Genomic DNA, 15837 nt, shown 5'->3' with positions numbered 1-15837 from the left:
AAGTCCAAGGTCTATCAAGGAGTGGTCCAGGACCTGGCTACATTGAAGGATAATGTATCACGGACCGTACGGGAGATTCCTGCAGACATGTTATTTTCTGCTGTTGTGCATACTGTGCACAGAGTGTAATATGTGGTCCACAACAATAGCAGCCACATTGAACCGCATTTTAATGTAAAATAAAAGGTAATTTCCGTATTGATTTGCATTTGTTAACACTCTATTTTCTATTACACAGCGCCACATATTCCCCTAGCGGTGACTTTTGGAACTAATTTGTTTTTTCGCGGAATCCTTTGTCCCTCGTCTTCTTTAATCTTCCTACAAAATATGGCATCATTCTCGCAAATAGATTGCACTACAGAACACTGTGAGCACTGTCAGTTTAATTATGGCCACCCGGTAAATATATTTATATATGTTTGGTGCGGACAATCGCAACCAAAATACGAGGTGCACATCTACATGTTATTGTAGTCCTTTATACAAAATTTCAACGTTCTGAGGCTACTCTTTGAGTTATGCGAGATACGTACATACAGACATCATGAAAAATTCTCTTCAGAATTCATTTTAAAGTAGTTTTATAATCTTTTTGGAGGAAAAGAGTCTTTTATTCTTTCCTTATGCACAGACGTCATGTAAAAACATTGTTAAATTGCATTCGATAGCGGTCAAAATGAATATTTTCGTTGAAATACGCTGCCTGAAACTTTTTGCGATTACAATACTTCCTCAAGGAAGTAAAAAGATGTTTTTTTAATGACTTAAAAAAAAAAAAAGATGTAACTGGATGCATTGTTGAAATTGGTGTAACACCCTAAGAAACATTTATCCACAAAGTCAGCAAAGAGTTTCCGACTTTTTGGTGGGGGTGCAGATAACTAGAAAGCAACCTATTTTTTTACAATGTATATATAAGTACCATACTGGCTCAAATTACGCATAAACCACACATTTTATCCCAATTTCAATTGTGAAAACTGAAGATGCATCTTAAATTCGTGACCTCACAAAAATGATTACATTTCATCATATCAGGCCTGTGGGTCACACGCAGGCTTCCAAAGCAATTTTATGTGGCATGCAAATAAATTTCAATTATGTATATTTTGCAATATAATAATTGCAAAGATTTCAGTTATATGAAGTCTAAGTTTACATTAATTACATTACTGTTAAAAAAGAACATGAGTAATGCACCAGAAAATCTATAAATTATGCCAGTTGATTTACAGTTTTCTATAAATCTTGCTAAAATATTTGAAGATACAGATTAAATTTTATTTATACTTATTAAAAAACAAATAAGCTCAGTTATGAATTTTTGCTCTAAGAATAATCATGTTACTTGGGAATACATTGATAAATATGATCATTTTTTTTTTTCAGAACTGAAAATTAGAAAATATTGCTGAGCATCTACAATCTGTGATAAAGATAATTTCTATTAATTTCTCTGAATTAAAGATTTCATAATTCCTTTAATTTAAATTATTTTATTTTATGATTGATTAAACATCTAAAAACTATTATTAAGCAAATGTCAGTCTACAAAATGTAATATTTGTCTATCAATACATTTTAATAACAAAATGTAACCAAAGAAAATGTTAGTACTCTTCTGTTATCAGGACTGATTTTTCAGAAATGCACGTTTGTGTATACAGTCAATGTATGTATGTGTATAAGTCGTTAATTCGGACACCCATAATCCGGACCTCAAAGCTACAAACTTTCTGCGCATGCGTCGCATTGACGCATACGCGTAAGACCTTTACGGCTGCGAATAAGCGTGTGCGCATGCGCAAAATACGTTTACGAATGCGCATTTAATGTATAACGGCCGGTATAAGCTAAGCTAAAATTATCTAATTCAGTTAATGTTGCAGATTGCGTTGTTCCTTAAACTTCGAATTGGATCCGGCTTATTATTTTTTGCAGAGTGTTAGAGCAATTTTATGAAAGTAAGCTTGAACTTTCGATTATGTCAAATAGAATTTCTGATATATATTTACTAATATGTAAAGGATCTACAAAGCGAAAGTATGTTTCGAAGTCCATTAAACAAAAAGTGGAATTGCTGCAAAAATGGATAAAGGCATATCCTTTATTTATCTAACCATTCCAAAATCTCTTTATCAATTTCATGCTGCTCTGCAGCAGGGGGGGGGGAACGCCGCAGCGCGCAATGAATTGGAAGTTGATCTGTCAGCACTATCCTTATCTTCAGGGCAGATGTTTTTATTTTATTTGGCTTATAATTCCTTACTAAATGTAGTATTTCATCTCGATGTACTTCATCTTTGATATGATTTAAATCAAATTCCTCGTCATTATAATTCGCTTTCGCTAGTGAAGAAAGTGACACAGAGGTTATTGAAAACGAAAAAATTTCGATTGACAAATTAGTTGGTATTCTCGATGCAGCAATTATAGGACTTGAACAGCAGAACTTTGTAACTGAACAAGAAATTATGTCTGTTTATAGAATTAAAGAGAAAGTATTATCACATAAAAAATGAAGCAACCTAAACAACTTACATTGAAAGAAATGTTTAATAAAGTAAACAAATAAATATTAAGCTTTTTTTTTTTTGTAAATTTTGATACCCTTTAGATCATAATTGCTCTTAATTTCATAAGTTACTGTTTCATATTTTTAATTTTATAATTTCTGCATGCCATCTTACCAGATTTAAACTGATGATCTATAATACGGAAAAATCGATAATCCGGAATTGCCGAAGTCCCGATAAGTCCGGATTAACGACTTTTGACTGTATGTGTGTATATGTATGCACACACATATGTACATATAATGTACACATCCATTCATACATGCAAAAAATGTATACATAGATCTGAATACAATCCTGATAGCAAAAAAGTACCAAAATGTCTTGGAGGTATTAAATTTCAGATAGAAAGTAAATATAAATTGGAATTTTTCTCCTTTTCGATATTATTATTGTTCATATATGTCTTGATAAATATTTAGTAACTGAAATTTAAAATACATTTTATTTTGTTAATAAAAAATTTTCAATTTGTTAAGGAAAAAAAAAAAAAAGAAATTCTGGCAAGTCAGCTATTTTCAGATTGTGTATTTAGCCTGCATGCAATTTGAATTTGAGAACACTGACATATGCAGTTAAATATGGGTTGATTTATCGTTTTAAAATAACAAACAATGTAACGAAAGCATTTCAGAAACTGCTCACATTGTTAAGATAAGGTACCAGTAATGTTACCTAACAACTGCATGTTTGGTCAAGTAACCAGTAGTTAACAGAAAGCTATCTAAATACAGCACATAACTATAACCTAGATTTTTCAACAGTGATAATGAATTATGTATTGCACTGTGATAAAATATTGGCATGTACCTACCTACCAGTCATTATATTTCCCAGAATTTGCCAGCAAATGATTACTGGTATCTTCTTTTCTTTCCTGCTCCTGCAAATTTTAAGGTACAGCTTATATTCACACCATACAATAATCGTATAAGTTCGTGTTTCCAAAGTGTATCCCTAAGATCCAGGCATCAGATTTTTTTTGTTAGTTTTTGTTTCTGCTTCTTCAAATTTAAAGTAGCTTACATTCAAACCAATTTGCATGCCGATTCTGGCCATACAATAATCATATAAGTTTGTGGTTCCAAAATGTATCTCCAAATATTTATACGAAACTTTGACATACATGCGCAAAATAGTATAAAAAACATTTAAAAAGTATGGTATAAAAAATATTTAAAAAGAAATTTATCAAAATATTCATAGACCCCTAAAAAATTCCCCCTAATAAATTCAATACGTTAAAAATTAAATACAGTCAAAAGTCATTAATCCGGACTCATCGGGACTTCGGCGATTCCGGATTATCGATTTTTCCGGATTATAGATCATCAGTTTAAATCGCGTAAGATGGCATGCAGAAATTCTAAAATTAAAAATATGAAACCGTAATTTATGAAATAAAGAACAATTATGATCTAAAGGGTATCAAAATTTACAAAAAAAAAAAAAAAAGCTTCATATTTATTTGTTTACTTTATTAAACATTTCTTTCAATGTAAATTGTTTAAGTTGCTTCGTTTTATGTGATAATACTTTCTCTTTAATTCTATAAACAGACATAATTTTTTGTTCAGTTACAAAGTTCTGCTGTTCAAGCCCCGTTAATTGCTGTGCCGAGAATACCGACTAACTTGTCAATCGAAATTTTTTCGTTTTCACTAACCTCTCTGTCACATTCTTCATGTCTTTATCCATTTTTTGCAGCAATTCCACTTTTTGTTTGATGGACATCGAAACATACTTTCGTTTTGTACGATCCTTTGGGAGCTCCAGATTCGGAAATTCTATTTGACATAATCGAAAGTTCAAGTTTACTTTTATAGTGTTGCTCTTACAGTCTGCAAAAAATAATAAGCCGGATCCAATTCAAAAATTAAGGAACAATGCAATCATCAACATTAACTGAAATAGATAATTAGATAATTTTAGCTTATACCGTTCGTAATACATAAAACGCGCACGCGAAAACGTATTCTGCACTTGCGCACACGCAAATGCGCAGTCGTAAGAGGTCTTACGTGCACGCGAAAACGCCTATGCGCATGTGTCAACGCGGCGCAAGCGCAGAAAGTTTTTAGTTTTGAGGTCCGGATTATGGGTGTCCGAATTAACGACTTTTGACTGTATATTGTTTATTTAACAAAAATGTTATTTATAAATATAAGAATAATTTACAATCTAAAATTTGAAAATACTTACAGGCTTTTTTCTCCTCCAAAGTTAGTTTTTTCCAATCTCCTTTCTCTTTCTCTCTTAATGCCTGAGATTCAGGAGTATTTTCTCTAAAACGAATTGCTGGCATTGGATAGTCAGCTCTATCAACATATGTGTAACTTCCATTGACTCCGAATCCTACAACATCTCTATTGCCTATGCGAGATCGTCCATGAAAGGCAGCCATATGCTTCAGAAACATAGGACTGGTCATACTTTTAAGAAGCCGTTTGCTGGCTAAAGTGCACATGTATCCAGCCATTTTGGAAGATTAACTAAGAAAATATATATAATAATAGTTTAATAATGTTATTTTTTTAATTTAACGAACTCTACAAAATACAACTTTATAAATTATATACAAGATAGTTTTTAATGGAATATCTTGGTTAATGATACAGTAAAATTTTGATAATTTGCAAATGCCTGTCATTTTTCAATTTAAACAAATAAAATTCAGTGGCAAAAATTTAACAGCAATATTTTTTTATATGGATATACACTTATTGCAATAAAAATTTGCATACCAAGTAACTGATGAATAGTAATGAAATTTTGCATGAAAGTACATATCAGGCAGATATGCAACAGAAATACAGCATAACTATGCACTACATAATACAGTACAAAGTCCGTAATCGGAACTCATCGGGACTTCGGCGATTCCGGATTAGGGGTTTTTTCGGATTATAGATCATCAATTTAAATCTGGTAAGATGGCATAAAGAAATTATACAATTAAAAATATGAAACCGTGATTTATGAAATAAAGAGCAATTATTATTGTATCTAAAGGGTATCAAATTTTACAAAAAAAAGCTTAATATTTATTATTTACTTTATTAAACATTTCTTTCAACGCGCGCATGCGTAAAGTTTGTGGCTTTGAGGTCCGGATTGTAGATGATTTCAGATAATGGATGTCCATATTACAGACTTTGTACTGTACCACTAAATGTCACTGACTTACACTTTTTGTGGTGCATTAAAAAGACATGCAAATGCATTTCATAAAATAATCTGCAAAATATTTTAATCTACACAACTCTTGGGCCCAAAGTATAAAGATTACCAGAATTCTACTGCATATATGTGGTATGCTTCCACAGTTCTGGGAAATGAGCTCTAGTTCAGCACCTAGAACTTACAAACAACTTTATGAGGCACAAACAAGTCTTGATATGCAGCTATCCAATACAATAATATTTAGTCCGATTCAGTTGTTTGACTGAAACAGATGCATATTTTTGTAGCACTATTTTTGCAGCTATGAAAGATATAAAGAGTAATCTCTTTTCTGCCTTCCCTAAAACAGCATGCGAAAACTTCAGAAATTGTTTAATGTTTAAATGATGTATGGGTGACATCAACTAATGAGATGCATAGGGGGTGTTAACTCTCAATCTGAGAGGCACCAAAAGTTTAGTTTTCCAGAAGGGTGAAATAGAGAGAGGACAGAAAAAGGGAAGGTTCATGGAAAACGTTAGTGAAAACGAAATTACATTATATTAATTAATGCACATATTTCAGTTATTAGTAGCGTAGTTTCAGTGATCTAGTGTGTAGTTTTGTGTGTGTAATAAACATTTAAAAATACAAAGGGATGATATTTTTTTTAACCTCTTAACTGCTGTGGGCGAAAATATATATATATATATATATATATGCCTTGCTTGGCCGATGCGTTAACTGCCCTGGGTAGATATATACGCCCTTCCAAACTACTATCATTTACTTTGTGCTGCTACACCTAAAATGATTCGCAAAGCTTTGGAATGCAACACCACAATGACCTTGACAAAGTATGCGAAGAAGGATACTATTTCAGAGAAGTGGGGGGAGAAATTGGAGAGAGGGGTGTGTCTAAAGCAGTGAAAGTAATGACTGCGTGGTATTGGCTGGTTTTGTTTGAGTAAAATGTATTCTTTTTTAACCTGTGTCCTCCGGTTTTTTTTTTTTTTTTTTTTACTTTTTGTAGTAGGTTTTAGGAATAAAGAAAGATATAACGGATGTTTCAAACCCATTTTATCTTTTTTGAATTATTTTTTGATGAGCTGCTTATGCTTCATATTGTTACTGAAACTAACCGTTTTCTAGACGATTATACGAACCAACACCTTGCAAATGAAAAATCAAGAACAAAATCATGGCATTCAACCAATTCACAAGAAATATAGTACAAAGTCTTTAATCCACACTCGTCGGGACTTCGGCGATTCCAGCTTATAGATCATCAATTTAAATCTGGTAAGATGGCATGCAGAAATTATAAAATTAAAAATATGAAACCGTAATTTATGAAATAAAGAACAATTATGATCTAAAGGGTATCAAATTTTTAAAAAAAAAAGAGCTTAATATTTATTTGTTTACTTTAATAAACATTTCTTTCAATGTAAGTTGTTTAAGTTGCTTTGTTTTATGTGCTAATATTTTCTCTTTAATTCTATAAACAGACATAATTTCTTGTTCAGTTACAAAGTTCCGCTGTTCAAATCTTGTAATTGCTGTGCCGAGAATACTGACTAACTTGTCAATCAAAATTTTTTCGTTTTCACTAACCTCTCTGTCACTTCTTCATGCCTTTATCCATTTTTTGCAGCAATTCCACTTTTTGTTTGATGGACATCGAAACATGCTTTCGCTTTGTAGATCCTTTGGCAGCTCCAGAATCGAAAACTCTTTTTGACATAATCGAAAGTTCAAGCTTACTTTTTATAAAATTGCTCTAACAGTCTGCAAAAAATAATAAGCCGGATCCAATTAGGAGATTCAGGAACAACGCAATCTGCAACATTAACTGAAATAGATAACTAGATAATTTTAGCGGGTCCGTGACACTTAGCCGACAGGACACTTAACCGACACCAGTTAGCCGACAAGACATTTAGCTGAAACGGACATTTAGCCAACACGGACACTTAGCCGACACGGACAATTAGCCGACAAGACATTTAGCCGACAAGGACACTTAGCCGACAGGACATTTAGCCAACACGGACAGTTAGCGGACAGGACATTTGGCCGACACGAACAGTTAGCCGACAGGACATTTAGCCGACAAGGACACTTAGCCGACAGGACATTTAGCCGACACGGACAGTTAACCAACATGACATTTGGCCGACACCAAGAGTTAGCTGTCAGGACATTTAGCTACGGGACACTTACCTGTCAAGACATTTAGTCAACAGGTTACTAAGCCGGCAGCAATGTTTAACTGACACGTACCCAAAAATTATTTAAACTATCAATTACAAAATTTCTCGACTACTCCATAAGTTCAACATTTAAATCATTTTTTTCACCTATCAGTAAAATTCATTTTTCGATTCTTAACTTTAAGAATCTTTCTTATATGTGCTATTAATTATTGTGTTAATTTAGCATTGTTTGATATGTATCGTGCTGTTTGGTGAACATTGGCCAAATTGAAGAAAGCGCTGAAATTTCTTGAAAATGAATAAAACAAAACCTTAAAGAATATTTTACTTCTAAATTAAACATTATGCACTAGTTTAGGGCTATAAACATTAACCTTAGTAAGTATTTTAAGCGAGAGGCGTGGTCAATAAATGTTACAGAATTTTTATCTCAAGAATGGTAGCATAAACTGCAAATTATAGAGGTCACAAATAATTTATACTTTTACTTGTCTTAAAAATTCACTTTTTTAAATAGTTTTTACTAACAAAATAAAATATATTTGCTAAACTAACTCTCACCACCATATGTTTCCATAAAAAGTATAATTCAAGAATAACAATAATTTTTATTGCATTATTCAGATTTTTCATGACAGGGAAAGGAAATTTCATTAGTGGGAGGAGCCAAACGATTTTGTAAGGGAAAGAATGTAGTATGATGTGTAAAATAGTAATGAAACGTAAAGGTATTAAAAATTTGAAAGCATTTGGAAGAGCAAGATGGGAAAATTAATATCATTAAGTACACAAGAAAAATTATGAATGATGTGAAAGTATTCAAAACAACCCAGTTGATTACATGAAGAAGCTTTATGGATACTTTTTGAAGATCTCACATTAAAATGTAATTAAGTGACCCCCGTACTTAGCTAAAAAAGTTCTTTTTTCCTTTCGAAATTTAATTCATATTCCCTGACGAGAAATTTCAGCCAATATTTTATCAATTTCGCCAATATACACCAAACAGCACGATACATACATGGACCTTATAAGAAATAGACTAACCCAGTGGGCGGAGCGTGCGTCGCCCACATGTCCGCAAGAAAGATTAGGGACGATCTGGCTTACTTTAACATGGAAACCTATGGCTTTTGTATCACATAACTGTTTTTAATTATTAAATGTGATACGCTGTATGAGTGATGAGAATATGAAAGTCACAGTTTTTGCAAACAAGATTTAATATATCTCATAAAAGAACATTTTACTGCATTTTGCACATTTTTTTCAAGCGTAATTCTTGTATAAATTTCTTTACTTTAGTAAAACGGTAAAAATTCAAAACGCAAAACTTATGAACTTATTTTTGTGTACAAATAAAGTAAAATTAAATAATACTGATAGCATATCATGCTTTGAAACAAATAAGGTAAAATTAAACAAGATCTGATAATTTTCTTTGATTTTATGAGCATTTTCAGGCAGTAGTTTTTAAAATTATTATAACAAAACAAGATGATCATTTATTTGATTATATGATCATTAATTATTAAAATTACAAGATGATTATTTATTTTAGTAATTCATAAAATTCGGAGCATAAATCTTTTTGAGTGTAATGAGGAAAAAAAAAGATTAACTCTGGAAGCACTCAGCAATATAAATTTATATTATGCCCAAAGGAGCGTTTTTGTAACATTTTGCATGTTACCTTTATTTATCAAACATCATGTTCTTCGCAAGTAAACCACATAAAATTCAATTCAAGAACAATATTACAAAACATTTGAAAATGACATATCTTTAGAATTTCCGCGCTGGAGATAAAATGTTATTTACTGTACAGGGTTGCTTGCTTTGAACTCGTTGAGTTTGTTAATCAAAACTTCGTTAAAGTTACAAAATATAAAATGGATTAAAACATTTTCGAAATTAGGCCGTCCAGGTGCCCATGTTCGGGTGGAGGATTACATTATTCAAAATTTTATGGTTCTAAATTCTGTTGTTTTTTTCACAATGCGAGAGAAACATACATGCATTCGTGCAGATTCTTCATTATTTAATTTCTTTAAATATAATACAGGGTGATAATATTTGGTGGCAACACTTTGCAAAGTGAAATGGACATTTATAGTGAAACAAATCAAAATGCCGTTTCGAAACTAATAGCTTTTCTGAGCTGCCGTCCCTTTGGTCTAATAAAATAAATTAACAATATGCAGAACTAGACATAAATTAAAAAAAATAATCACTACAAAATACTAGCACTACTAATTATTACAGTTAAATACAATTTTTAACATTAGAATAAATGCATAAAAATTATTAAAGTGTTAAAAGTGTATTATGATGTATTATGAAATATTATTGAAATAAAACTTCTTTGTAGAATATTATGCTATAATATTCAGATACAATTTTAAAAAACCACTACAAATAAGAATTTTAAGGAAAAACTTTCAAAAATCCACTTTTTCGATTTTTTTTTTTTTTTTTTTTTTACTTATTTACACCAATAAAAACCATAAAAATTGTAGGAGGAAATGGTTTGTTTGAATTTTTCTATTAGTTCAGATTTAAAACATTATTTTTTAAGAGAAGATGATTTAAATTTCCTTACAGCATAGGAAAAGCTAAAAAAATATCCAGACCTGAAAGCATGCAACAGCTTTATAATTATTTAGAGCATTAATTATGCTTGATAAACATGCTAAATTTTTAAAAATCAATCTCAATTTCAAAAATAAAAATATCTAAAAATTGTAATTTGTGAAATGAGGCGCTATCACCAGCTTTTTCTTGAAAATTATATGCACTGCAATAGCCAAATATTGTTAAGTTTCTGCAAGTCGTCCCTACTCCTCCAGATGTGGTCAAGGTGACAGCCAGCAATAAATTTTACTGATAGTGAAAAAATAATTTAAATATTGAACTTATGGAGAAGTCGAGAAATTTTGTAATTGATAGTAAGTTTGAATAATTATTGGGTATATGTCAGCTAAACGTTACTGTCGGCTTTGTGTCCTGTCGACTAAACGTGTTGACAGTTAAGTGTCCCGTAACGAAATGTCTTGATGACTGTGACAGCAAAATGTCCTGTCGTAGGCTAACTTTCCGTGTCGGCTAAATGTCCTGTCAGCTAAGTGTCCTTGTTGACTAACTGTCCGTGTCGGCTAAATGACCTGTCGGTTAAGTGTCTGTGTCGGCTAAGTGTCCGTGTCGGCTAAGTGTCCGTGTCAGCTAAATGTCCTGTTGGCTAAGTGTTCCTGTCGGCTAAGTGTCTCTGTCGGCTAAATGTCTTGTCGGCTAACTGGTGTCGGTTAAGTGTCCTGTCGGCTAAGTGTCCGCGACCGAATTTTAGCCTAGCTTATGCCATCCATTATACATTAAACGCGCATGCGTAAACGCATATGCGCAGAAAGCTTGTAGCTTTGAGGTCCGGATTATAGATCATTCCGGATTATGGACGTCCGGATTAAGGACTTTGTACTGTACATGTTTTTTTAGGCATAATGATTTCACAGGGTAAAACACTGAAAACCGATATTACACTTTACTGGTCTAAATATGAATTGATCAAAACTCCATTTTAGGGATCTTTTTTATTATAAAAACATCATTTTTATTATACTTACATCTTTTTATTATACTTTTACTCAAAACATTAATTTTTGTGCATTTATTTTTTTTCTTTTATTCTTTATGTTGTGAAAGTAAACAGTTTCTAGAAAGTAAAACTTACACTTATTTACCCTGTAATACATCGCATAACTACGTGCGCCTGTGTGAAAACCGTGGCACTGGGTAATAAATCTCGTACGTTTTGCGTGGCAGTTAAGGGATTAATGGCGGTGAGAAGACCAGAGTGACATTACAGTTTGTGAGAACAAATTTGTTCCCATTTTGAAAAAAACTTTATGAAGTCTTTGATTTGACAGTTTAATCATGTTATAAGTAAAGTGAGCGAGAGGAGACACCAAAAAAGCTTTATGAGGAAGACTTAGAAAAATGGTACAGCTTGAATATAGGACCCCACTCACGATTTTTTGGCTTGGCATACTTTTCGACAGTTGTGTTTCTGGTAACCCAGAAAATTCTAGAATACTCCATTTCAGCAACCCTCTTGCATTCCGGCATGTTTTAAATTGGAAAGTGCCATTTTCTTTGCTGGAGCATAACAAGAAGTTGCTTCTGCGTGAATTTGTTGTAGTGATTTTTTTTCTTTTATTCCAATTTCCTTACATTTTCAAATTATGCTACCATCTGTTTTAAGCCTTATTGAGAAGTGTTAATCGGGAATTTAAAATTTCTGTTTTCAAATGGAAAGATACGTTGGGAAAGCCTGGTATAGAGAATAGGTTGCTCCTTTCTATTTATCACGATCAACAATTATTCTTAGATTTTTTAAAGGAAGCAGGTTTGATAAAGGGGGAATTTGTATATGTGAAATGTAATTCTGAAATGAAATTTAAGGTTAAAAAGTCAAAGTCAGATGGTTTTATGTGGGTGTGTAGGAAAGTTACAGTAGGGAAGGGATATGGATCTCGAAAGTCAATTCGATCTGGGTCACGGTTTGATAACAGTAAGCTGAGGATGGATGAAATATTTTTCTTAACATATGAAATGTTTGGAGGGACTAAAACTGGAGCTATTTAAGAGGAGTATTTTTTGGCTTTTAATACATTAGTGAATTGGAAGCAATTTATAAACGAAATTATTTTAGATTATATAGAACTCTCATCAGAAAAATAGGTGGTATTGAGAAGATAGCAGAAATAGACAAAATCAAATTTTGAAAGCGGAAATATAAGGGGCAAGCACTTGAAGGGCAGTAGGTTTTTGGAGGGGGTTGAGAGAAAATCTGGCAAACTAATTTTTGGTAGCTGTTCATGATAGAAGTGAGAGAACATTACTGGGTGTTATTAAGGAGTGAATTAAGCCAGGGACTACAATTTATTCTTATAGCTAAGACATAGCTCTACAGACATAGCTTATAGCTCTACAAAGCGTGAGCTATAACTCTTTAAGTAGAGAGGGTTTTGAGCATTTAAAAATAAATCATAGTTTCCATTTTGTTAATTCAGAAATGAGATGTCATGCAATATAAATTATTCCTCCTGCCTTCTAAGCATGCCTTCATGGTGTAGTGGTCAGCACGCTCAGCATGTATTTGAGAGGTCCGTGGTTAGAGTCCCGGTGAAGGCACTGCTAATGTTTCATCTCTCCTGCTTCAAAAATACCTAATGTCTCTACAGTGACACCCAGACTAAAAGGGTGGTGGATCATGATTCTCCACCACCAGGATTTGGTGATTGGGTCCCCTAATCCCCAATTGCCCTTTAAGGGAGAGTATATAAGGTATTCCTCCCACCTTCTTAGCATGCCTTCATGGTGTAGTGGTCAGTAAGCTTGGCACATATTTTGAGAGGTTGGTGGTTCGAGTCCCGGCGAGGGCATTGCTTATTTTTCATCTCTCCTGCTTCAAAATTACCTAATGTCTCTAATATGGAGGCATGTAAAAAGTTCCTTTCTAACACAAATTGGCAAACAGATTTTAAATTTCATTTGGCTTTTTATATTTTCACTAAATCTTGCAAGGAGCAAAATATTGATGCATTCAACAAATTTCTAGAGATTGTAAGAAACGTAAACCGGAGAGTGTATAGGATTTCTTTGTAAATTTACCATGATTTTGTAAACTTGTCTTAATTTTCAGCATTTCTTTTCTTTCTTTTTAATTTAAACATGTATTCTGAACTCCTGTTTTCAGTTTTACAACTTAAAACTTGTATTTTCAATATTACTGCTTAAAATATGCCTTCATGTACTTGTGAATTTTCAAACTTTTCTTAATTTCCAGTATATCTTTATTTTTAATTTAAATATGTATTCTTAACTCCTATTTTCATATTTTTAATTTTAACTTTTATTTTGTGCTCCTATTTTCATATTTTTTTATTTTAGCATGTATACTGCGCTCTTATTTTCAATTTTACAGCTTAAAACTTGTACTTTAAACTTATCTTTTCAATATGACTGCTTAAAATATGTCTCCATGTATTTATGTATTTTTCAGTTTTACTGTTTAAACACATATTCTAAATTTGTACTTAAAATTTTTCTGGTTAAAACTTCCATTCTAACTTGCATTTTCAATTTTAACTGATTTCCTGTGGTTAAACTCGTATTTTCAATATTATTGTTTTAAATATGCCTCTAACTACTTACCGTATATACTCGCGTATAAGTCGACCCCCCCCACTTCGACGTAGAAAATAACAAACCCTTGTATAAGTCGATCCCCCACTTCCGAAATCGATCGAGAAACTTCGAAAAAAATTTTTTAAGTACTACATTTATTCAAAATCATCTGAGAAAAAAAGTAAATATACGATAAAAAATACCTTGGTAAATAAACAAAATCAAAATTCTTCAACGTCTGATTCATGGTCAGATTCGCCACACATTTCATAGAACTCTTCTGTCGTCATTGGCTCGTCATCATACATATTTTCAATCTCAAACTCTGTATTGTTACAATCACTACTACAGCCTTCGTCGTCATTTTCACTTTCAAAAACAGCATCATATTCTGTGCCATCTAGATCGTTGCTAATACAACATTTTTTAAATGATTTTATAATCATTCAGAGGGTATTTCGCAGGCATTCGCATTTTTCAGGGGCAAAAACATAAAAATTTCCAAAAGTGACCACAATTTTGGCCACCACTGTAGTTCGTCACATAATTTAAGTCATGAAATTACTTCAAGTAAGTGACTTATTTGATAAGTCGTCCAATTCGAGTACGGGAAGAAAACAACTGCATTATACAAAGAAATTTTTGAACTTCCGATTCTTTTAATTTTTTATGGCCCCGCGTATAAGTCAACCCCCCCTCACTTTGAAGTCTTTTTTTTGCCCAAAATATCTCGACTTATATGCGGGTATATAAGGTATGTGCTTTCAATTTTGCTGGTTAAACATATATTCTAAATTTGTATTTTAAAATTTTTTCTGGTTAAAATGTGCACTGTAATTTGTATTTCCAATTTTAACTGCTTTTCTATGGCTTGACAACATTTTTCAGTCACCAGGTCAAAAAAATCGCCAATGGGGTCCTATACTTAATATTAAAAAAAAATATATATATATGGGGGGGGAGGGATATGTGTATTCAACTAAATGAGAATTATATTAAAAAACCGCTTTGCAAGATTGATGAAGTATAAATATTACATCTATATTCCTAAAACTTTAAAAACATCCTATGTAGTTAAAAACTATTTACTTTTAATGTGAAGGATAGGAAGCAGAATGCCAAATATTCCTCTCCTATCTGCTTAATTTATAATTAAAAACTTAAGGATATATTAAATATTATAAGTAGATTCATAATTAATGAGCTAGAATAAACTATATACAAATACTAATTATGGTGAATCTTTGGATTATGGTAACTTGGCGATTTTTTGGCGACCAACCCTGCTACAGCAAGCTTCTAGTTTTCTTGTTTTTTTTCTTTTTTTTTGGAAAGCCATTTTGTTTTAAAAAGTAAAGGTGTTTTTTTATTTTGTTTTCTTTTTTACTCAAAAATTTTTTCAACAATCTGCTAGCCGAATTACGCTTATGCTAGAACGTTTATGGAACAAAAGTGCTTAATCATGATGAAGATTAGGTGCAAAATTGGGAGAAAGTGCAGAATCACCCACTGCTTCGTGCATTTTTAAGAATTGCACAAAAATGCCATTGCGCACACGCTTGACTTTATCCATGTACATATTGACATATTTTCACTTAATATGTCAAAGAAAATTGACAAAAATCCAATTCTTCTTACTCTTGTAAAAAGCGCCAAACAAATAAGTGGGCGATTCTGCACTTTAGCAGAGAAAT

The 15837-nt window shown here is 32.2% G+C and overlaps 1 protein-coding gene across 1 annotated transcript in view; it reads right to left on the bottom strand.

Annotated features, from left to right (window-relative positions):
* Nucleotides 1-15837, bottom strand: part of LOC118180701 (cytochrome c oxidase subunit 4 isoform 1, mitochondrial-like) — a 57051-nt gene that overhangs the window by 18954 nt on the left and 22260 nt on the right. The window contains exon 2 of the mRNA XM_085827742.1: nt 4782-5071. Within this exon, the coding sequence (XP_085683868.1) occupies nt 4782-5058 (277 nt within the window). The 5' untranslated portion in view covers nt 5059-5071. The remainder of the gene's footprint in view (nt 1-4781; nt 5072-15837) is intronic.

This window comes from Stegodyphus dumicola, chromosome 12 (assembly GCF_044657685.1).
Source record: "Stegodyphus dumicola isolate Sdum_Otavi_A_Nest chromosome 12, ASM4465768v1".
Taxonomy (NCBI): Eukaryota; Metazoa; Arthropoda; class Arachnida; order Araneae; family Eresidae; genus Stegodyphus; species Stegodyphus dumicola.
The sequence above is the reverse complement of the archived record's forward strand: the minus strand, read 5'-3'. Positions and strand labels throughout refer to the sequence as shown.